The following is a 24,551-nucleotide window of genomic DNA, read 5'->3' as shown; positions in this document are numbered from 1 at the left end:
ATGCCAGTTAGTCATGAGAGGAAAAGTAGGAGGGAGGTGAATCTGGGACTTTTTCAAAGTATAAACTTAAAGGTTCTAAATCTCTCCCCATTGGATTGGTCATGGTAGACCTTAGCTGTATGGTCACAAGCATAAGCATCTTTGGTGAGTAAACATGTTATTGAGTGTATGCAACCCACAAAGAAAGTGGCACCAGGGACTTCCCTGGTGGCACAGTGGTTAAGAATCCGTCTGCCAATGCACGGGACACGGGTTCGAGCCCTGGTCTGGGAAGATCCCACATGCTGTGGAGCAACTAAGCCGGTGCGCCACAACTACTAAGCCTGCGCTCTAGGTCCCGCGAGCCACAACTACTGAGCCCACACGTCACAACTACTGAGCCCACGTGCTGCAACTACTGAAGCTGCGTGCTGCGCAACAAGAGAAGCCACCGCAATGAGAAGCCCTTGCACCACAACGAAGAGTAGCCCTTGCACCACAACGAAGAGTAGCCCCTGCTTGCCACAACTAGAGAAAGCCCACACGCAGCAGCAAAGACCCAACACAGCCACAAAAAAAAAAAAAAAGAAAGTGGCACCACTGTGAACACTCCCTACACGGACAGTACTAAGATCCAAGAGTTGAACCTGTTGGCAAAAAAACACCCCAAAATGGTTGTTATGGGTTGAAATTCATATGTTGAAGTCCAAACCTCAATACCTCAGAATGGGACCTTACTTGTAGATACAGTCTTTTCAGAGGTAATCATATTAAAAAGAGGTCATTGCAAGGGCTTAATTTCCAAAATATACAAACTGCTCACACAATTCAACAACAAAAAACCCAATCGAAAAATTGGCAGAGAACCTAAACAGACACTTCTCCAAAGAAGATATACAGATGGCCAATAGGCACATGAAAAGATGCTCAACATTCCCAATTATTACAGAAATGCACATCAAAACTACAATGAGGGCTTCCCTGGTGGCTCAGTGGTTGAGAGTCTGCCTGCCAATGCAGGGGACACGGGTTCATGCCCTGGTTCGGGAAGATCCCACATGCCGCGGAGCGGCTGGGCCCATGAGCCATGGCCGCTGAGCCTGTGCATCCGGAGCCTGCGCGTCCGGAGCCTGTGCTCCGCAACCAGAGAGGCCACAACAGTGAGAGGCCCGCGTACCGGTGGTAAAAAAAAAAAAAACTACAATGAGGTACCACCTCACACCAGTCAGAATGGCTATCATTAAAAAGTCTACAAATAACGACAAAAAAAGTCTACAAATAACAAATGCTGGAGAGGGTGTGGAGAAAAGGGAAACCCTCCTACACTGTTGGTGGGAATGTAAGTTGGTGCAGCCACTGTGGAAAACAGTATGGAGATTCTTCAGAAAACCAAAAACAGAGTTACCATATGATCCAACAATCCCACTCCTGGGCCTATATCCAGACAAAACTATAATTCAAAAAGATACATGCACCCCTATGTTCATAGCAGCACTGTTCACAATAGCCAAGACATGGTAACAACCTAAATGTTCACTGACAGATGAATGGGTAAAGAAGATGTGGTACATATATACAAGGAAATACTACTTGGCCATAAAAAAGAACAAAATAATGCCATTTGCAGCAACATAGATGCAACTAGAGATTATCATACTAAGTGAAGTAAGTCAGAAAGACAAACACCATATGATATCACTTACACATGGAATCTAAAATATGACACAAATGAACCTATCTATGAAACAGAAACAGAATCACGGACGTAGAGAACAGATTGGTGGCTGCCAAGAGGGACAGGGTTGGGGAAGGGATGGAGTGGGAGGTTGGGGTTAGGAGATGTTAAGCTTTTATATATAGAATGGATAAACAACAAGGTCCTACTGTATAGCACAGGGAACTACATTCAATATCTTATGATAAACCATAATGGAAAAGAATATAAAAAAAGAATGTATATATATGTATAACTGAATCACTTTGCTGTACAGCAGAAATTAACACAACATTGTAAATCAACTATACTTCAATTTAAAAAAATAGATGTGGTGTATATAGATGATGGAATACTACTCAGCCATAAAAAAGAATGAAATAATGCCATTTGTAGTAACATGGATGAACCTAGAGATTATCATACTAAGTGAAGTCAGAAAGAGAAAAGACCATATAACTTATATGTGAAATCTAAAATATGAGACAGGGCCTCCCTGGTGGCGCAGTGGTTGAGAGTCCGCCTGCCGATGCAGGGGATACGGGTTCGTGCCCCGGTCTGGGAGGATCCCATATGCCGCGGAGCGGCTGGGCCCGTGAGCCATGGCCGCTGGGCCTGCGCGTCCGGAGCCTGTGCTCCGCAACGGGAGAGGCCACAACAGTGAGAGGCCCGCATACCGCAAAAAGAAAAAAAAAAAAAAAAAAAAATATGAGACAGATGAACTTATTTATGAAACAGAAACAGACTCACAGACATGGAAACAAACTTATGGTTACCAAAGGGGAAGGGGGGGTGGGGGAGGGATAAATTAGGTGTTTAGGATTAGCAGATGCAGACTACTGTATATAAAATAGATAAACAACAAGGTCCTACTGCACAGCGTAGTGAACTATACTTAATATCCTATAATAAACCAATATGAAAGAGAATATGAAAAAGAATATGCATATATAACTGAATCACTTTGCTATACACCAGAAACTAACACAACATTGTAAATCAACTACACAACTATGTAATTACAACTATTTAATTAAAAATTTAAAAAAAAACAAACAGGTCATTAGGCTGGGCCCTAATCCAGTATGACTGGTGTTCTTATAAGGAGAAGAAATCTGGAAACAGACAGATATACAAGGAGGGAGGAGACACAGGGGGAAGACGGCCATCTATTACAAGGCAAGGAGAGCAGCCTGGAGTGGATCCTTCCCTCATAGCCCTCAAAAGGAAACAATATTTACAACACCTTGATTTTGAACCTCCAGCCTCCAGAACTGTGAGACAATAATTTCCTGTTGTTTAAGCCACTCAGTCTGTGGTACTTTGCTACAACAGCCCTAGCAAAATAATACAGTTTTATATAATCCTCTAAATTTTTTATTTTAAGTTACCTTGGCTCTTCAGTCAAGACTAAATGTTAGGATTTTTTTTTCATTAAAAAATCCACACAGAATTAGAAATTCATGGGGATATAGACAGTGCTGAGACAATAAATCACATAGAAAACACAGCTGGACTCATGTCATATCATAGTAAAAAATAAATTCTAGACAGATTAAAGATCTAAATGTAAAAAACAAGTCTTAAATTTTTATAATTAATAAAATTATAATTAATACAGGAAAATATTGTCATGACCTGGAGGACAGGCTTAAGCAAAACACAAAAGTCAAATCATAAAGGGAATGATTAATAAACTTGACTTCACTAAAAGCACACACTTCTGTTTGGTAAAAGAGTCCATAAACAAAATGAAAATATAATACCATCAAGAATGTGTAAAAAAACCTCTTACACACCAATAATAGGTGAAGGATATAAACAGAACTTTCTATAGTGCCTAAACTGTGTTACGAACTGTAGTAGCTTAAATTAGTGAATAACCACTTCAAGACTCTAATACCGATCAGAACTCTGATATCTTAGCTGCTGCTGTTGGGGAGAAAAGCATCTGCGGGCTCTGGAAGTTTCTGCTAAAAACGCTGTTATATTTATGTATCAGAAGGATTCTAAAAAAACCTCCATGTTAAGCATTTATATCTCCTTCTTCTTAGGCAACAAGCATGGCCCATATCTCACCTTTCCTCTTGAAAGTAAGGCCCACTGTATTCTTTCTACTTTTGATATAGTTAGGAGGCTAAGTGTTAAACATGTCCTACACCCCCACTGTCAACACTATCATAGTATGACTTTCTAACTTAAAAAGTGAATTATACTCTCTCCAGATATGTCAACCTGAGTTTCACAAAAATGAGTCTCACAGAAATTTAGGAGCTAAAAGAGAATTTAGAGGGCATTTTGTTCAAATGAGCAAATGAACTGGGAAAAGGGTATCCCCAGGATATATGCAGCAGTGTTGGTACTAGGTGCTATAGAATAATCCTGACTCAACTCCTAGGAGGGTCAATTTTACACAAGTATTTTTGAGTACAGATTTGACTACTAAACAAAATGTTTTTACATGCCAATATGTGCTGGGGGCACTTCAGATTCTTCCACTCTCTCAAATTAGAGAATCAACATTGGACAAGATGCAGAAATCTCATCTACATGATGAGGACATGATAATTATAATGGCTACCATTTATTGAGTACTCACTGTATGTCAGATATTGTGGTTAGAGCTTTACATACATTAACTCATTTAGTCCTCATAACAGCACCAGATAATAGTAATAGTGTAATTGTTTCCATTATACAGAGGAGGAAACTACGCTTTTAAAAAGTGGAAAAACTTTCCCATACTCACTCAGCTAGTAAATAGCAGAGATGGTGTCTGGTCCCAGGGCTGTCTGGGCTCCAAAGTCTGTGACCTTAATTGCTGCCTCAGAAATTTGAAATTGAGGCACAGGAACCTTCATCAGTCTTGAACCGGAAGAGCCTTAATTAAGTCACATATCTTTCTGTCCCTCAACTTTTCTCAGCTTTAAAATTACAACAGTACCCATCCCTTCCTTCATCATAATGAGGATCCAGAAGCTTATGGGATACATATGCTCATAGCATCCTAATTTAGAGCTGAAAAGAACGTTGGTCACACAAACACTTGAACATGAACGTGTATGGCAGTCTTATTCATAAAAGCCAAAAAGTGGAAACAACCCAAATGTCCATCAATTAATGAATCAATAAACAAAATGTGTTATATCCATACAATGGAATATTCTTCAGTCATAAAAATGAAGTATTGATATATGCTACATAGTGGATGAACCTTGAAAACATTATGCTAAGGGAAAGAAGTCAGTCACAAAAAGTCTCATATGTATGATTCTATTTACATGAAATGTCCAGAACAGACAAATCCATAGAGACAAAAAGTAGATTAGTGGTTGCCAGGGGTCAGGGTGTCAGATAGGGTGTTAGGCGGAACGAGGAGTGACTGCTAATGGGTACAGGCTTCTTTTTGGGGGGTGTGAAATGTTCTATTGTACACTTAGATAGTGGTGATGTACACTTTTAAAAAGTAAATGTTATGGTATATGAATTCTATCTCAATAAAGCAGTTATTTAAAAACAAAAACAAAAAAACATGGCAGCAAAGAAATACATTTAAAAATACTTTGGACAAATAAATCAACTATACTTCAATAAAAAAAATACTTTGGACAGGGGCTTCCCTGGTGGCGCAGTGGTTGAGAGTCCGCCTGCCGATGCAGGGGACACGGCTTCGTGTCCCGGTCTGGGAAGATCCCACATGCCGCGGAGCGGCTGGGCCCATGGGCCATGGCCGCTGAGCCTGCGCGTCCGGAGCCTGTGCTCCGCAACCAGAGAGGCCACAACAGTGAGAGGCCCGCGTACCGCAAAAAAAAAAAAAAAAAAACTTTGGACAAAAGCATCACAGAAATATACTACATTTTAGATATTATACATTTCACGCTTATAAAAACACATTATATACATTGTTAGAAAAGCATGGCCTTCTACTACTTTTGCTGGTTGTTAACTTGTCCTAGGAGAATCTTATTTCACTTCAAAGTACCCAACTCCTCTAGTTCCTGAATACCCAGTTAATAAAATGATAATAAAATGCAATCTAAACTGGCTGCTGATGGAAACCCAAGGGGCTTGGCCTGCTTAACAAGAGAAAGGGAAAAAAAGCCACAAAACTCACCAAGGGCTTACATTCAAGGCCAGAGAGGATAACAAGAATCTAGATCTAGTGGAAATGTTATCCTCCTATATTCCTTTGGGAACAGCTTATCAGTATTTTCTACAGCGAAATTAGGCAGAGGAACCTCAACTATAAAGATACTGGCTTAGTAAAATAACCATCAACACGGAAACATATTAACTTCGTATTCTGCTTAACATAAACACATTACCTCATTTTCATTTCAACAGTACTTGCACGAGGTACAAATTTTTACCTCCATTTTATTTATTTATTTTTAAAATTTATTTATTTTATTTATTTATTTTTGGCTGCAATGGGTCTTCGTTGCTGTGCACGGGCTTTCAATGGTTGCGGTGAGCGGGCGCTACTCTTTGTTGAGGCACGCGGCCTTCTCATTGCGGTGGCTTCTCTTGTTGCAGAGCACGGGCACTAGGTGCGCGGGCTTCAGTACTTGTGGCTTGCGGGCTCTAGAGCACAGGCTCGGTAGCTGTGGCACATAGGCTTAGCTGCTCCACGGCATGTGGGATCTTCCCGGACCAGGGCTCGAACCCCTTTCCCCTGCATTGGCAGGCGGATTCTTAACCACTGTGCCACCAGGGAAGTCCCCAACCTCCATTTTAAAGATAAAGAAAGGGGGCTTCCCTGGTGGCGCAGTGGTTAAGAATCCGCCTGCCAATGCAAGGGAAAGGAGCTCGAGCCCTGCTCCGGGAAGATCCCACATGCCGCGGAGCAGCTAAGCCCGTGTTCCACAGATACCGAGCCTGCGCTCTAGAGCCTGCACGCCACAACTACTGAAGCCCACATGCTCTAGGGCCCACATGCTGCATCTACTGAGCCCGCGTGCTGCAACTACTGAAGCCCGTGCACCTAGAGCCTGTACTCCACAAGAGAAGCCACCGCAATGAGAAGCCCGTGCACTGCAACAAAGAGTAGCTCCCACTCACGGCAACTAAAGGAAGCACGTGCGCAGCAATGAAGACCCAACGCAGCCAAAAATAAATTTTAAAAAATAATTAAAAAAAATAAGGATAAGGAAAGGGGGACTTCCCTGGTGGTCCAGTGGCTAAGACTCCACGCTCCCAATGCAGGGGGCCCGGGTCTGATCCCTGGTCAGGGAACTAGATCCCACATGCCGCAACTAAGAATTCGCATGCCACAACTAAGAATTCACATGCCACAACTAAAGATCCCGTGTGCCGCAACTAAAGATTCCACATGCTGCAACTAAGACCTGGTGCAGCCAAATAAATTTTTTTTAAATAAAAAATAAAGATAGGGCCTCCCTGGTGGCGCAGTGGTTGAGAGTCCGCCTGCCGATGCAGGGGATACGGGTTCGTGCCCCGGTCTGGGAGGATCCCATATGCCGCGGAGCGGCTGGGCCCGTGAGCCATGGCCGCTGGGCCTGCGCATCCGGAGCCTGTGCTCCGCAACGGAAGAGGCCACGACAGTGAGAGGCCCGCATACCGCAAAAAGAAAAAAAAAAAAAAAAAAAAATAAAGATAAGGAAAGGGAAGCACAAACAAGGTCACCCAGTTAATGAGAAGCAGAGTCAAGATTCAACATTCATCCAAATTCCAAGCTCAGTGTTCTTGCTATGTCATATTAATATTTGCTTTCTCTGGCCACTTATCTTTCACCAGATCAGAAAGCGGAGTCGAGTTGGCTTCTGCTCACGTTAAAACATGAACTTAGTTCCCAAGAAATAATTTCCTCTTAAATTGTTCTGGTTTGTTGTATTCCTTTCATAAGTCTCCATAAGAAACACTAGTTCAGAATAATTATGAATTTTTTGGAAAAAATAAATCAATCTGGCCAGGTCTATTTGGTTAATCTTTCATGAATAATGAATAAAGCCTCAAAAACATATAAAATCTTGGAGTTCCCTGGTGGCGCAGTGGTTAAGAATCCACCCCAATGCAGGGGACATGGGTTCGAGCCCTGGTCTGGGAAGATCCCACATGCCGCGGAGCAACTAAGCCCGGGTGCCACAACTACTGAGGCTGCACTCTAGAGCCTGCAAGCCACACTACTGAGGCCCGTGCTCCACAAGAGAAGCCACCGCAATGAGAAGCCCACGCACTGCAACGAAGAGTAGCCCCCACTCGCCGAGTAGCCCCCGCTTGCTGCAAGTAGAGAAAAGTCCGCGCACAGCAATGAAGACCTAACGCAGCCAAAAATAAATAAATTTATTTTAAAAAACCCCAAAAAACCTATAAAATCTTACAAGGATAGAGAATCCCTTCCCAGTTGCTAAAAAAGGTTATAGAACTGAGTCAGAAAGGCTACTGAGCTGGCCCTATAATGACTTCTTGAAGAACTTGTCCAGCTCTTCCTTTCCAGCCATTAAAATGTGATTTGATTCCCTAGATGAGAAACCTGCAGGCAAGATCTTTAGCTCCACCTACCACCTGAATTCTCACCTTCACATACTGATAGCTCCTGCAACTAGCTATTTTCCAAGTTATTAGGCATCTCTCTCCTTCTATCTCTCCCCTGCCCCCCCCCAATCTCCCTCGAGATACCCTGTTCCACTCACTCCTTCCGTACCTCTCCTTCTTCCTCTCCGTTTCTCTTGTGGTAGCATTTACTTTACACTTCCCTGTGAGGCATGAAGGTTTTGACCAGTCTCAGGGTCCCCGTGGGAAGCAACTATGACACAAACTAGTGAAATAACTTCACATGCTGCCCTAGCTAAGCCTTTCCCAGAGACTTAAGCACCAAACACTAACCATGCAGACAAAGGCAGTGCTCTCCTGCGAACGTTTGTGCTTAGGGATTTTATCAGAGTAGTTCTTTTTCCTCTGGTAACTGAACTCGTTTTATTTTCAACTCGTAAGAAGGTCTGAGGTACGATAGTAAATCCAGCTCTTAATTTTCAAAAGTAGGTGGCTTTAGAGACCAGGGCATAAACAACATGCCTGCATTTGTTAAAAAGTATGTTCTGTATTGAAATTAGATTTCCACCTACTCAGCCCTCAAACTCCTTCTCTGCAATGATTCTACAATCTTGACTTCGGTTAATTAATACTTCCATGACACCACCCTATAAAGGTACAAATAAAGAACTTTTACTTAATGTGGAAATAAAGAGAACACATTTTATATACAGATACACATACCTCCCTTCATATTTAAAGAATAAGAAGGGATGTACATTCGCAAATGTAGTACCAACGAAAATCATTTGCTCTAGAAATTTTCCCTAAACTTTTCAATTTAAAGATGGCACCATTTAACATTTGAACTAAATGCATTAACATAATTTTACCAGTGACAGACTTTCTCTAGGTAAAAGAATCACAGACTTGTAGAGATATAAGGAACATCGAATCACTAAGCAAACTCTTACATTTTAAAAATGAGAAAACTCCCAAGTTAAGTGACTGCCAAAGTCCCACAGCTGACTAATGACAGGCAAGGGTCTTTGCTCCTGACACCTAGTTCACCACAGCTGAAATTCTTATAGGTGAAAAATACTTCATTTGTTGATATCAATACCAAAGGCAACAAAAATCAGAACTACCCTTACCTTATATATGGTTGACATTACACAGAAACTCTGTTTCAACTTTTAGTATTTTATACCATAAATTCTTAACTTGTGACTCACCCTGCTGAGTTGATCCAATAACCTTTGGTTCTGTTCTGATAATTCCTGGACAGCCCGTGTTTTTTCTCGATCTGCTTCCCGTAGATGAACCTGCTGCCTCTCCAACTCATCCTGAAGCTGTTTCACATCACTCTCCAGCTCGGACACACGCCCTTCCCACTCCCCTTCTCGGTTCTCAAATCGTCTTCTTAGTTCGTGTTTCTCTTGCTCTAAGTGCTGGGTGAAAAATGAAGAGGATTTTAGAACCGTTAAAAATTCCAGGGACTTCCCTGGTGGTCCAGTGGCTAAGACTCCGTGTTCCCAAAGCAGGGGGCCCAGGTTCAATCCCTGGTCAGGCAACAAGACCCCACATGCCGCAACTAAGATCCCACATGCGGCAACGAAGACCCGGTGCAGCCAAATAAATAAATATTAAAAAAAAAAAAATCCAGAGCCCTTCATTTTTTTTCCTCTTTTCACATTCTTCTAACTTTTTTTTTTTTCCTAGTCAGTCAGCACAACAAAACACTCTGCCACGTAGGAGAAGTTGCCCATTTCACAGCTGCAAAAATATTCCCTTCTTCCAGAGTAGGGAAGGATGATTTCACCAACAGAATGCCATTCCTACTGAAAGTACCTAATGTTTACTCTTATCCTTAGGAATGGCGGTTCTAGACTTAGGAACTCACTTGAAATTTAGTATATCATCTGTTAATTGGTGAAATATACATTTAAACAACTTAAAATGAGTCCTTAAGAAAATTTCTTTTGCTGTCATCTATTATGCCTGGCATAATAGCAGGCACTTAGAATCACAGAATTTTCAGAGCTAGAAAGAACTCCAGAGATGCTTCGGATTAACCACCTTTTCTTACAAATGAAGCAGCAGAAGATAAGAGATTCAATAACAAGCTCAAGGGAGAGCTGGGATTTGTGTCTTAGTCACTTGACTTTGTTTAATGCTCTAAATCACAACTCAATATTTCTTGCTATATATAGCACTGTATTTCAAAATCATTAAGGCAAGTTCAGATTCAGGCCCACTTTTATTAAATCATGACTTACTAGCCTTGCATATTTATTTCTGATCTTTTCATTCATTCTTGAGTGCCTGTTATAGGCTAGCCACTGACATAATGGTCCTTACCTTTATGGAGTTTCCATTCTAGTGGGAGAGGTCTTGATAAAAGTATTAAATTGTACAGCATGACAAATGGTATGCAGGGAAAGTACAGATGGTTTGAGGTAGCAGCTCGACAGAAAAGAACTCTTTTGGATTGAAGGACATAAGAACATCTTTTTATTTCTGTGAGATACATACAAATTCGTCTTTTCAGAGGAAAGTATGTTCTCCTACTTAAAAAGCATAGTATGTACAAAAAAGCCAAGCTATACCTCAGGGAATATATGAAATGTAAAGCAATGGTCCTCAACTTTTGCTGCTGTCAGAAAATCTCTGGTATAATTGTTCAAAATATATCCATCTAAATACTAATTCCAAAGATGCGATTCAGTTAAGAACGGGATGAGGCTTAGGCAGGCATCTATCTATCTATCTATCTATCTATCTATCTAGGTTCTATTGGAAATTCTGATGCACTGAAGGTTGATATCAAGCACTGAGATCGTCTCAACAAGCTAAGATGAGCATTTGAATCCTCACCTTCAGAGTACTCAAACATCTTTTCACCTTGGGAACCTACATTCTTATTCTACCCAAGTTCTCATCTTTCGAATGTTTTTTGGAATGCCTCTTTTGGAAAGCTTCAAGGGCCAGTGCATAGTTATACAAGAAAATCAGTCCCATTACTTCACATCTGAGATGTGCCTAAAAAGAGATTATCTCATTTCATCCTGCCATTTTATTCCCCTAATTTGCTCTGAGTGACTTGTAAATGTTTCTGAAAGTCTAATTTACCCCCAAAAGATGCAAATTTACCATGACAGAGCAGTCAGAAAAATTAAAATTCTGAGAACATCAGCAAAGGCAGTTTTCACTGAAATAAGTGTATAGCCTCCAAAGTTGACCACTTCAAGGGAATAATTAATTTTGATATAGCCACTCTGGTATATTTGTTGAAAAAGTCACATTATAGTTATACTTTATACAGCCTCAGTTTGGAGCACAGGGGAAAAGGAATGACAAGAGAGGGACTTGTACTCCTCAGCATGAAAATTTTCTGCTCTACGCTTCCCTCACTTTGCTAAACTCCCCAAAAATGAGAATGTTTTAGTCACTATACAAATTTCAGAAAGATGAAATGCAGAAGTAAATGGTAATTACCAGCCTAAAATTGTGATACTTGGTTTTATTGAGTTTTTCCAAAATGGAAAAGATTGAGCAGAAGGAAACAGCAAGAACTCAGTAATCACAGTGTTACTGAGAGGCCAGATAAATTAGGTTTGTGTTCTAAAAGAACAGAGAGACTTAAAAATATTCAGCAAACAGCTGTTAGTGAACAGCCCAACCAAGCAACTAAAACAATCTAAACCACTTGCAGGGGGTGGGGCAGGGTTGAGGACAGGTGGTGCCGATCAGTCTATTCTGTCCTTACATTTCTTTGCGCACGTGACAAACTTCCTAATTCAGGTTTCCCAATACTTTAATTAAAAAAATCAAGACCTTCCTATTAATGAACATACAGAATTTAGCTTTTTGTCTACTCTGAGAAAAGGAAGGTTTCTCCTAGAATATACTTCCAATTAAGTGCTAAATTAACCAGTAAACTCTAGGCAGAGTATCAGCAAGTGTGGAGGTCAGGCTCTGCCCATGCTATTCTCTGCTTCTTGGGGTTATATGGTATTTTAAAAGGTAATATCTACAGCTGAAACTAATATAATGATGTATGTCAATTATACCTCAATAAAAAAAGAAAAAAGTTAATGTCAAAACTATCAAGGTCATCAAAAACAAGGAAAGTCTAAGCAAGTGTTACAGGAAAGAGGAGACTAAGAAGATACACAAACTAAATGTAAGGTGGTATCCTGGAACAGAAAAAGACATTTGGCAAAGGCTAAAGAAATCCGAATAAACTAAGGATATTAGCTAACAATAATGTATTAGTATTGGTTCACTAATTATGGCAAGTACACCATGCTAATGTAGGATGTTAATAATAGAGGAACTGGGGGGCAGGGCATATGGAAACTCACTGTACCATCTTTCCAATATTTCTGTAAATCTAAAACCCTTCTAAAAAAGTTTATTTAAAACTCTGAAAAAACAAAAGTTAGTATCATTAGCCCACCTAAAATTCGTTGTTACAGAAATGGATTTCTGCAAAGAACCAAAAAAGCAGTACTATTCTCCTAGGTCCAGGATATGGTTCTTAAAAAATACAAAGAAAAATACTATTTTTTAAGTGGACCAAGCACTGAATGCAAATAAGGACCCCTGCGTTTGCTTACCTAAATGTACTACCCAATTATGAATCATTTTCACCTTACTTGTTTTGCCTCTTAAAAAAGAAAACAGTGCTAGAATCATTAGAACTGGCCTAGGGAAGGGGAAGAAAATGTAATTGAGGAAAGAGATTACCTCTGCAGTAAGAGATAATTCACTCTCAGCTAGAATGGGAAAAAAGGGAATCCTGGACTTTAAAAACATATATATATATATATATATATATATATATATATATATATATGTATTTGTGTGTGTGTGCGCGCGTGTGTGCGCGCGCGCGTGTGTGTGTGTGTGGTACGCGGGCCTCTCACTGTTGTGGCCTCTCCCGTTGCAGAGCACAGGCTCCGGACGCGCAGGCTCAGCGACCATGGCTCGTGGGCCTAGCTGCTCCGCGGCATGTGGGATCTTCCTGGACCGGGGCACGAACCCATGTCCCCTGCATCAGCAGGCGGACTCTCAATCACTGCGCCACCAGGGAAGCCCTAAAAACATATTTTTAAAAAACTAAACGATTTAATCTCTGAAGAAAAAAAGTGTATAAACCCAAGTTACTGTCTTAGTTCATATTCTGGGGAAAAAAAAAGAAACTACCAAGGACCTGGCTGGATATGTTTTAAAAGCAAAAGGACTAACGGTAGATGCAGAAGAAATAAAATATCTAAAGGCATTAAAAAAAAATTAAGCATATGAGGGGCTTCCCTGGTGGCGCAGTGGTTAGGAATCCACCTGCCAATGCAGGCAACATGGGTTCGATCCCTGGTCCGGGAAGATCCCACATGCCACGGAGCAACGAAGGCCGTGCACCACAACTACTGAGCCTGTGCTCTAGAGCCCGTGAGCCACAACTAGCCCGTGTTCCGCAACAAGAGAAGCCACTGCAATGAGAAGCCTACACACCACAATGAAGAGCAGCCCTCGCTCACTGCAACTAGAGAAAGCATGAGCGCGGCAACGAAATAAACAATGCAGCCAAAAATAAACAAATAAATAAATTTATATTTAAAAATTAAGCATGTGAAAATCTGATTCAGGGAATGAATAAAATACAGGATAGTTAATTTAAGGGTGGAAAAAAATGACCAAAACCTTACAATCTCTCAAATTAAAATGAATCTTCATTTTAACCCTAAGAGATGCCTAATTAAAAAACTTCTATGTTAACCTTTAAAGACTTTAAAGAGTGTGCCTTTAATGAGAGAGCAGTGTAAGATCAAGTACTTTACGTTTTAAATGACAAAACACAATCTTGGGTTTGGCGCACAGAACTGGAGAGGTATTTAATAATAGCTAATGAATAAGTAGAAAAGATCTTGAAAATGACTTGGTTCTAAAATTAGAAAGGTGCCAATTTTGAAGAAGTAAGCAGATGGGACTAAAACAAAACCAGTCTCAGGGCTTCCCTGGTGGCGCAGTGGTTGAGAGTCCGCCTGCCGATGCAGGGGACACGGGTTCGTGCCCTGATCTGGGAAGATCCCACATGCCGCGGAGCGGCTGGGCCCGTGAGCCATGGCCACTGGGCCTGCGCGACCGGAGCCTGTGCTCCGCAATGGGAAGAGGCCACAACAGTGAGAGGCCCGCGTACCAAAAAAAAAAAAAAAAAAAAACAGTCTCATTATTTAATAGTCAAACCAACATTCAGAGTCCACTCGTGTTTATCTTTCAAACTAACCCATGAGAAAGTGTGTTTGACTCCACTGTCTGATAGTTTGTAGAAAATTACAAATGTTTTTTAAAGTAAGATGGCTGGTTCTCTACTCCTAAATGTTGAATTTAATTGAAAATCTAGCAGAGTGGCTGTATTAAACTTTCGAAAGAATTTGTTCAAGCAGACATTCTAAAATCTAAGCTGCTTAAAAAACATACTTACAGGTGTAATTTGCAAGGGAAAATTCACTTGCAGGTATCAAATGAAATCGGCCCCTGTTAATGAGATTTGTCACTCTCATATTAATACTAAAAGAATTAACAAGAAACTAATGACAATACCTTGATAATTTTAAGTGTACTTTAAAAAAAAAACTAAAAATTTTTAATGATAATTTTCAGATATACCTAGAAGAAATTATATAACTGAACCCCCTCATCACTCATTAATATTGATCAATATTTCACTTTTTAAAAATGTTATTTTTCAAATTGTGGTAAGGCATACATAACATGGAATTTACCATATTAACCAGCTTTAAGTGTACTGTTGGTTTAGTAGTGCTAAGTACATTCATACTGTGGTGCAACCAACTTCCAGAAATTAAAAATAAACTTTTAACACTATAGTTCATATGCTGACCTGAGAGGAGTGAAGATTTTTTTAAATACTTTAATAAGAGTTTTAAACTATTTTATTACTGTCTATCAAGTCAACAGCAAAAAGTCAAATGTAATTTACTCTTTTATAATAGAACCTTGCTTGTTACAGAATTTGAATACCTTTTTCCTTTGTTGAAGACATGTATAAAGGTTCCAAATGGAAACCAGGATGTGTATAACTGCACACTCAGGATTACCCTGAAATCTATCACTAATCAAACTGACTGATATGATGTTCCTTTCAAGTTAGCTGTCTCTTTCATCAAGTCCCTCACTGAAGGAATTTCAAATCACAAGCATAAATCTCTGCAGTAGTACTTGTATATAGAGCCTGTAATCAAATCTCTTAAAAAAAAAAGACACCCTTTTATTCCTAGACCTCTACTTCAAGTGAAAATTAAACAATTCAATTCACTGGGTTGCTTTTTGGCAGTCTACCTATAGGTTTCACAAACCACTTTTCAGAGAGGTATCTCAGGAGTTCATCAACTGGCAGACCTAGTTAAGAGGCCAACTGAACTACAGGGTTACAGTGGTTTCCTTTTTTTCTTCCCTGATTTACTTTTGATATGTCGTTGGAATACAGACACACTTATTATAGAAAAGTTTCTGAATCTACATTCTGACTGTCTGGCCCGCAGCAGTGATATGGAACCAGACTATGGTCAATTTCAGACCTCATTCAGGGCTGTACTATTCTCTTCTAACTAAGAATAAAAAGAACTGGTTGCAACCAAACTGGGTAACAACAGTAAATGCACAGGCAGAAAAGGATAAGCTCATCCCCACTGCCATATATGCACCTCTCTTACCCCCACTTAAAAAAAAATCTAATTTTTATAAATGGTGGCAACCTGTACCACTTTCAAGGCCCTTTTCTAGTTAAGGTCAAGAAAACAAACAGGCATAGCTGCAAAAGACTTTGGTCCAGAGAAGTGGCAAAAATCTTACAGATACTTTAAGGGGTATTTATAACAATGGTTAAAGTTGTATGGTTCTCACAGGTTGCATTTGGCAATCCAATTGCATGTGTGAGACCCAGAACAGAAACAGAAAAGTACTGTTTAAATACATATAAATACTGAGGTCCAAATCAAATCCACAACCAGTGGTCACATGCGGAGCCCAGGCTCACCTGATTTCTGCAATGGAACGATACTTCCTAATCCTTCACTATTTGAAGGCTATATAAAGCTCCTTTAGGGGCACTTGTTTCCCACAACTCTGAGCTGCCGGGAAGTTAAGACAAGGGCATCTGGAGGCCTTAACTCCAAAGCTGAAACGCTTTAGGCTAACACCCTGATTAGCGATTAACTACTACTCTGAAAACATGGAGCATATTTTAAATGCTTCGCGACTTTCTAATTTCTCTGTGTGCGGATATCACCGCAGTGCTGTATAAATTAGTCATACTGTAAACTCTATTTTAGATGCTGTGTACAGTACGTATACAGAACGGCCCACAGTGTTTGGAGCCGTGCATAGACCCGTTTGCTGTGAGTAGGGTGGGAAAGCCAGGTGGGTTCAATAGGTGGGAAAGCCAGGTGGGTTCAATGAATGCCCTCGTCTGATAATCCAAAACCCTCCATGCTACCCCCCTTCCAGGTGGTTTTCTGTGAGGGAGGATGAGCAAGAAAGAGATGGGGTGGGGTGGGTCAGTGGCTCCCGAGGCTACCGAGGGCCGGCAGGCGGGTGCCTGGGCTCCCCCCCCACCCCCGCTTCCCACCCTTCCCAGGAGGGACGTCCTCACCTCCAGCTTATCTGTCAGCTCCTTGTGCATCTGCTCGTACTGCCGGCTCATGTCCTGGTTCCTCTCGAGCAGTGCCTTGCCCAGTCGGGCTGCCAAGACCAGATCCTTCTCCTTCTGCCGGATCACCGACAGCAGTTCGGGATCCTGGGCGTGCGGCGGCTGCAGTTCGGCCCCCTCGGCTGGAGGCCCGGGCTCGGGCTGAGGATGCTCTCCGGGGTCGGACGGCCGTTCCCCGGCCGCCAGCAGCGCCAGCTCCTCCTCTAACGCCAGTTCCAGCTCCCCGGGGCCCCCGGGGAAGGAGACAAGGGCGGCGGCGGCGGCTGCGGCTGGATTCCCGACTGCGTCCGCGGCCGCGGCGGGCAGCTCCATGCAGCAGGCGCTGTCCGGCTCGGCGGGTGCTGAAGCGCGGCCAGTCAAGCCCAGGCAAAAGGCGGACATGGCCCGCGCGCGCGGAGCCCGCAGCGGTGCGGCCCGGCCGGCGCGCGCCAGGCTGCAAGGGGGAGGGGCCCCGTCGCACCGCCCCGCGCCTCTCCTCACGCCGCGGCAGGCGCCCCCCGGGTCTCCGAGAGCCCTGGGCGCGGCGCGCGCCGCCCCGTCCCTCCCCCGCGCCGGCGGCACGCGCCCCCTTCCCCCGCCCCCGGGCTCAGCTGCTCCGCGAGCGCTGGGAAGGAGGACAGGGTGGCAAAGGGAAGGCTGAGAAAGCGAAGACTGAGGGGAGGCGAAGCGGGAGGGGCGGTTGCGAGGAAGAAGGCCGCCGCCGGCTTTTCAACCACCCTGTTGCTGCTGCTCCCGCTGCCGCCGCCGGCCGGGCAGCGCCTCACGGGGCGGGCGGCGCTCCGCTGTCGCTGCGACGCTCGTTGCTGCTGCTGCCGGTGGCCGCTCTCTGCAGCCGCGCTCCATGTCCCTCGGCTCGGCGGCAGCCCCAGCAGCAGCGGCGGCGACAGCGGCTGCTGCAGGGGCCGAGGCGGCGGCTCCACATCGCGCGCCGCGCAGCCCGGCGAGCGCTTTCCTGACTGCCTCAGCTCCTCCAGTTCACCCGGACGGCCGCACCCGGCCCGGGGCTTCCGGCCGCGCCCCCTCTCCCCGCCCCTTGCCGGCGCCTGACGCGCACGGGCACCTGTTCGCCGCGCCAGCGCGCGATTCGCCGGTTCGTGGGTCTCCTCAGCGGCGCCCAGGTGGCGCCGACGGCCTTAACCCCTGCGCTGCCTCACGCCCGGGGGGGGGTTGCGCGCGCCGCCCGTGGAGACAGCTGGCGCCTCCCTCACTGTCCGGGCGGCTCCCCGACGCGGCCACGCCCCCGGCCTCACGTCCACCGGGTGTGGCTCCGCCCCCAGCACGCTCACCTCGGGGTGTGGCCTCGCGCGCATCTCCGAGAACGGCCTCGCCCCTAGCCTTGTCCTCACCCCCTGGGACGGCCCCACCCCCGGCCTCACTCCCGCTTCTGGGCTGGGGCGTTTCTCTGGGTCCAATGGGTCTCAGTCTTAGGTGATCACCAAGGGGACTGAGGACATTTCTCCAAGACGGGTGGCCAAGCCCGACAGAGACTCGCAGCCACGGCTTGTGGGTCTGAGCCTTCGTGAGAGCTAAGCAGTCAAGAGAGGGAGCCCTAGAGAGCAGTAGGAGGGATGACTTCAGAAACCCAGCATCTCAATGATGATGACTCAGGGATATAAGGGACCAGATGCCTCAGAGATCAGCAGCCCCGAAAGAAAAGGGTTATGTTGAGAAATAACGGAAAAAACTGCTCACAGATGGGAATACGAAGCAAAGACGCTCCATGATAACTTCCGTTTATTAGGCGCTTAGTATGTGCCATGTCTTGTGTTAAGTGCTTTACATGCATTATCTTAAATAATCCTCCCAAGAATCTTAAAAGTCAGTACTATCACTCTTCTCATTTTACAGAGAAGGAAATTGAGGCCTTGAGAGATACAGGATCAGATCCAGACAGGCTGACTCCAGGGTTCACATATATATCGTTATTCTTTACTTTCCTCACATATAAGTGTTGAGGAAGGTAAATAGTAATTTGTGATCAAAATGGCCTGTGTCGATATCCAAGGTGCTATCAGGAAAGCTTCCTGCAGTGATCAAACCAAGGACTGAAGAACCTACTGGGTGATTCCAGTCAGTTCTTGCTTTGACCTCATTGGTAATGCTCTGTCTTCTATTTTCAGAAACAATCCCATCTGAAGCTAGAATTGGTCACTATTCCCCTTCCTCTTGGACAACAACCCATTTTGGAGTTAGATCATATTTTGATTCTTTTCATCACAGTAAGATGGAATATTTCAGGACACGGAGCGGCTGAAATGAGTCAAATGGTTTCTCATGGCTTTTTGTCCTTATTAAATTCAGAGCCTAAACAATACTCAGGTATATACATTACCTTCTACCCTCAGGCTGAAGGTCAGAATCCTAAAGGTCCTGAGCTTCAGGGCTGACTTTGTTCTCTTGTTGGCTGAAAAGGAGACAGACCATAGAGGGGTTCCCACATCAATCTTAGAGCTAAATTTTGAAAGTTGACCGTGGTACCATTCCAACAATGCATTGTTCTCACACTTCTTATTATGCCCTCTTGAACAGAAATTGTGGGCCCATGGTGAGACCCAACTGAAGAATCCCTTTTGTATTTTTTGATCAGGAAGGGAGAAGTCACTCCTATAAATACATTAGGGACACACATATCAAGAGCAAACAGAATTCCTAATCCAAAGTCATTTGTTTCAGCTATTTATTTTTCCTGATGCAGACTTGCAGCCTGTCTTTCCCTAAAGGTCTTTTTCTTGCCTTCCTTAAGCTCGATGGTCCTACTCTATTAGACTTGCCTGTTACTGTGAGAATGAACTATTACAATGCTAACTCTAATTTCTGAGGATCCTTCTTCACAATGTTCCCCTGCCTAACCTGACTAGGAAGTGATCATTTTCTACTACAGGTTTGGCCCTAAGTACTATCTTCTTGTGAATAGTTAAAGGAGACCAGCCCAAGTTTGGAGAACTATTTAGAATAGTGGTTCTTATACTTTTTGGCTCAGAACCTCTTTACACTCTTAAAAATCATCAAAGATCTCAAAAAACTTTAGTTTATATAGGTTTAGATATTGATATTTACTGTATTAAAAATTAAAACAGGGGCTTCCCTGGTGGCGCAGTGGTTGAGAGTCCGCCTGCCGATGTGGGGGACGCGGGTTCGTGCCCCGGTCCGGGAGGATCCCGCATGCCGCGGAGCGGTTGGGCCTGTGAGCCATGGCCTCTGAGCCTGCGCGTCCGGAGCCTGTGCTCCGCAGCGGGAGAGGCCGCAGCAGTGAGAGGCCCGCGTACCGCAAAAAAAAAAAAAAAAAAAAATTAAAACAGAAAAAATTTTAATTTTTATTTTAAATACTTAAAATAAACCTATTAAATCTTAACATGATGTATTTAATGAAAAATATATATTCCCCTCCAAAAAAAATGAGCAAGAGGAAAGGCATTGTTTTTCATTTTTGTAAATCTCTTTAATGTTTGGCTTAACAGTAGAAAATGGACTTTTATGTCTGCCTCTCCATTCAATGTGGTGATGTTTTGTTTTGGTTGAAATATATGGAGAGAATCTGGTCTCACAAAGATGCAATTGGGAAAAGGAGGAATATTTTAGCAGTCTTTTCTGATTGTTGAAGGTATTTTTCTTTGATAATACACCAAAACTCGACATGTGATAGCTTCTTAAAGGTTAGTTGCAAGGTGGAATCTAAAACCACATCAAGGAAATCCACTGATCTACCTTTCATTTTGAATGGATCTTTTACTCATGTGTGATTGATTCTTTAAAAGTATGTATCAGTCATTGGGAAAATATTGATTCACTGAGTTATGCAGATCTTCCAAATATTGTCACATGTCATTATACTATATATATTTTAAAATACCGTTCATTAATATAACCACTGATCTCATCAGAAAGGTCTTTATGTATTGGCAAGCTATCAAGCTCACTGAGGTGTGTATCAGTTTTCCAAAATTCTTATTTCTATTGGAAAGCTCCAATTTTATCATTGGTAACCATAGTGTCTATTGTTTTCCTTGAAGTGACAGACTTGGTACATTCTTTTTTTTTTAATCCAAAATGTGTTTATTGGGATGGTTTCCCATTCATTTTGATTCAGGATGCTTTTAGTGCTGCTTCCGTCTGAAGGAGCATCTTTCCTTAAGCCTTACTATTCCTCCTGTAGGCTGGCAGAGGACAGTAAAGCAGCCAACACACAAAACTACTGTTTGTGCATGGCTAAAGACGGTGGTGATTTTATAGCATCCTGGGTATTTCACATCTATGAAATAGGAATCGGGGCTCTGCACCAGGTGCTTCTTCTTGTGTTTCCTCTTCTCTGCTGGAGAGGGATGAAGGAGATCCTTTGCGAGAGGCACGTTCTTGTGGGGAGGTTGTCACTGCCAGAAAGCGTGGTACGTTCATTTTTGAGTAAATATCTGCCAAATACCCAAATCTGAAGACCAAAGTCTGTCTGTCATTCGTTCAAGTAAAAACAGTGTTCCATGAAAAACGTGACTAGTTCAACTCCTAACCCAAATGATGGTACAAGGGCTTTCTCTCAAGACAACAACATACTTAGTTATGCAGCAGAAGTGCTTTATCGGTACTTTCCATTTCATCACATGGAATATTAAAAAGATGTGTACTCAAGCATTGGGGTCTAATAAAAGTACTGCTTCATCAGGCACATTTTTAAATGAACCGAGCTTTTTTCTTCTTCTTCTTGTGAGCACATAGCAGTGAAGAATAACTCGCTTTGGTACCACTGTCATGAATCATGCTAAGGTATCAGCAGAGTTACTTACCCGCTATTCCTTTTGCACTACCAATACCAATGTCAACACACTGAAAAACAAAAATAGTATTAGACAATTAGTATTATGTCTACTCACATGAAATTATGAAATAAAATATGAGATTATGAAATTAGGTTTCCTCTTATTAATAAAATCAGAATTACTATCATTGCAATTATTATGAAAATAGTGCTCCCTTCCTTGACCCTCTGAAAGGCTCTTTGGGACCTCAGGAGTTGATGAACCACACTTCAAAAATTGCCGATTTAAAGCCATTCGAGACAGGTCAACCCTAAGCTAAGAAGAATCAACCCTAAGCTACCTCCCCACATGGAAATTAGTGGCAGGATTCAAAACTCATCAAAGCAAAGATATAAAAACCCTCGGACTTCTAAGAAGCTTATTATTTAGTTTATTCTGCTTCATACTATAAAAATAGTGGCTAGACTATATTTAGCATTTAATTCCTTAAATCCTTTATGACATCTCATTTAATCCCCACAATGACCCTATAATGCTGGTATATAACACTAGTATATACTAGGACATGATACTATGATGCTGTCTAACTCTAAAGTGTTTGCTCTTAGTTACGAAGCCTCACATTTTCATCATTTTTATATTCCTTTATAATGTATTTGCTTCAGTGTTGCTTTTGGTATGACCCATCTTAACGTGCAATGGATGGATTTCCACATAAGTGTTGTCACATCACTAAGAGTAAAGCATGAAATTTTTTTTTGAAACCCTGATATTTCCAAATATGATAACACTCATCGAATTTCCTCAAATTGTTTATTTTTATTAACATCCTGATCTGCAAAAACTGGAAAGTGTAAAAGACAAAACATATTCCAGAAAATTTGTTTTTGAAAAGTTAAGTGTGGAAGAAACAGGAGGAGCTGGCAAAACGTGATAAAGCAGTTCTACACTTGGTATTTTCATTCAGCAATTTTGTGTGTGTGCATTTTTTTAAGTTTTATATTTTACTTATGAACTAGTCGTGGGAACATAAAAGTCTCAAAAATTCCTAAAATGTTACCCAAAAGCTTTTTATATTTTTTGGAGATGAATTGACTCAACATTTTGCAAAATGTGGTGTGTGTACCTCTACTGATTCTCAACTTGATTTTTAAGGGAAAAACATTAACTTCAGTGGCTGATGCTCAGTAGCGTCAGTCTTTAGCAGATACCCTGCCCTGCCTGGTGTAGGAGTGTGCTTTCTCTGCTACACATCATGGTGCCCCAGCATGCCCTGCTGGGACTCCTTCCCAGCCCCTCCCATCTCTAGGTTCTCACCTTGGCAGCCCCTCCCACCTTTCCCTTCATCCTCTCAGGGTCCCCTCAACCCCACCCCACACTCTCTTTTCCCTTTTACTTTTAGGTTGTTATTAAGATAAAAAGATTTCATGTATGTACAGCACTTAAAATGGTACCTGGCACATGGTAGGCACAGTGTGGGTGCTTGATAAATAAATACATAAAATAACTGAGCACAGAGAATCCCCTGGCGGTCCAGTGGTTAGGACTCCGAGCTTCCACTGCAGGGGCCTGGGTTTGATACCTGGTTGGGGAACTAAGATCCTACAGCTGCGAGGACTTAAAAAAAAAAAAAAAAAAAGCACAGGTTTCTCCCTCTGACACTGTGATCTTTCATATCTTTTATGTCTGACTTATTTTCCTTTATATGCCTGTTTCCTTTTTTTTTTTTTGAATTGAAGTATAGTTGATTTACAATGTTGTGTTAGTTTTCTGGTATATAGCAAAGTGATTCAGTTATATATGTATTCTTTTTCAGGTTCTTTTCCACTATAGGCTATTACAAGGTATTGAATATAGTTCCCCATTTCCTCTTTTTTTTTTTATAAATTTATTTTATTTACTTATTTTTGGCTGTGTTGGGTCCTCGTTGCTGTGTGCGGGCTTTCTCTAGTTGCGGCAAGCAGGGGCTACTCTTCGCTGCAGTGCGCGGGCTTCTTATTGTGCTGGCTTCTCTTGTTGTGGAGCACAGGCTCTAGGCATGCGGGCTTCAGTAGTTGTAGCATGCGGGCTCAGTAGTTGTGGCTTGCAGGCTCTAGAGCACAGGCTCAGTAGTTGTGGCACATGGGCTTAGATGCTCCACGGCATTTGGGATATTCCCAGACCAGGGCTCGAACCCGAGTCCCCTGAATTGGCAGGCGTATTCTCAACCACTGTGCCACCAGGGAAGCCCCTCCATTTCCTTTTATTTTTTTTATTTTTATTTTTTTTTTGCAGTATGCGGGCCTCTCACTGTTGTGGCCTCTCCCGTTGCGGAGCACAGGCTCCGGACGCGCAGGCTCAGCGGCCATGGCTCACGGGCCCAGCCGCTCCGCGGCATGTGGGATCCTCCCGGACCGGGGCACGAACCCGTGTCCCCTGCATCGGCAGGCGGACTCCCAACCACTGCGCCACCAGGGAAGCCCTCCATTTCCTTTTAAAATAAATTTATCGGGGCTTCCCTGGTGGCGCAGTGGTTGAGAATACGCCTGCCGATGCAGGGGACATCGGTTCGTGCCCCGGTCCGGGAGGATCCCACATGCCGCGGAGCGGCTGGGCCCGTGGGCCATGGCCTCTGGGCCTGCGCGTCCGGAGCCTGTGCTCCGCAACGGGAGAGGCCACAACAGTGAGAGGCCCGCGTACCACAAAAATAAATAAATAAATAAATAAATAAATAAAATTTATCAAGTCAAAAAATAGTCAACTTGGGGCCTCCCTGGTGGCGCAGTTGTTGAGTCCACCTGCCGATGCGGGGGACGCGGGTTCGTGCCCCGGTCCGGGAGGATCCCACATGCCGCGGAGCGGCTGGGCCCGTGGGCCATGGCCGCTGGGCCTGCGCGTCCGGAGC

At 43.1% G+C, this 24,551-nt stretch overlaps 2 protein-coding genes across 4 annotated transcripts in view; both read right to left on the bottom strand.

Moving 5' to 3' along the window:
* Positions 1-17,341, bottom strand: part of BICDL1 (BICD family like cargo adaptor 1) — a 104,735-nt gene extending 87,394 nt beyond the window's left edge. For all 3 annotated transcript variants that reach the window (XM_082641392.1, XM_082641394.1, XM_082641393.1), the window contains exons 1-2: positions 16,863-17,341; positions 9,421-9,636 (exon numbers count right to left, since the gene is read on the bottom strand). In XM_082641392.1, coding sequence (XP_082497518.1) covers positions 9,421-9,636; positions 16,863-17,300 — 654 coding nt within the window. In that variant the 5' untranslated portion in view covers positions 17,301-17,341. The remainder of the gene's footprint in view (positions 1-9,420; positions 9,637-16,862) is intronic.
* A 3,672-nt stretch (positions 17,342-21,013) lies between these two features.
* Positions 21,014-23,130, bottom strand: LOC309814578 (small ribosomal subunit protein eS27-like; the record flags this gene model as incomplete). The annotated part of the gene is made up of 2 exons (XM_082640579.1): positions 21,014-21,268; positions 23,122-23,130. 2 exons carry the CDS (start codon positions 23,128-23,130, stop codon positions 21,014-21,016), a joined length of 264 nt encoding a protein of 87 aa, XP_082496705.1.
* Positions 23,131-24,551: the final 1,421 nt, after the last annotated feature.

Source organism: Mesoplodon mirus, assembly GCF_964341445.2.
Source record: "Mesoplodon mirus genome assembly, chromosome: 13".
NCBI lineage: Eukaryota > Metazoa > Chordata > Mammalia > Artiodactyla > Ziphiidae > Mesoplodon > Mesoplodon mirus.
The sequence above is the reverse complement of the archived record's forward strand: the minus strand, read 5'-3'. Positions and strand labels throughout refer to the sequence as shown.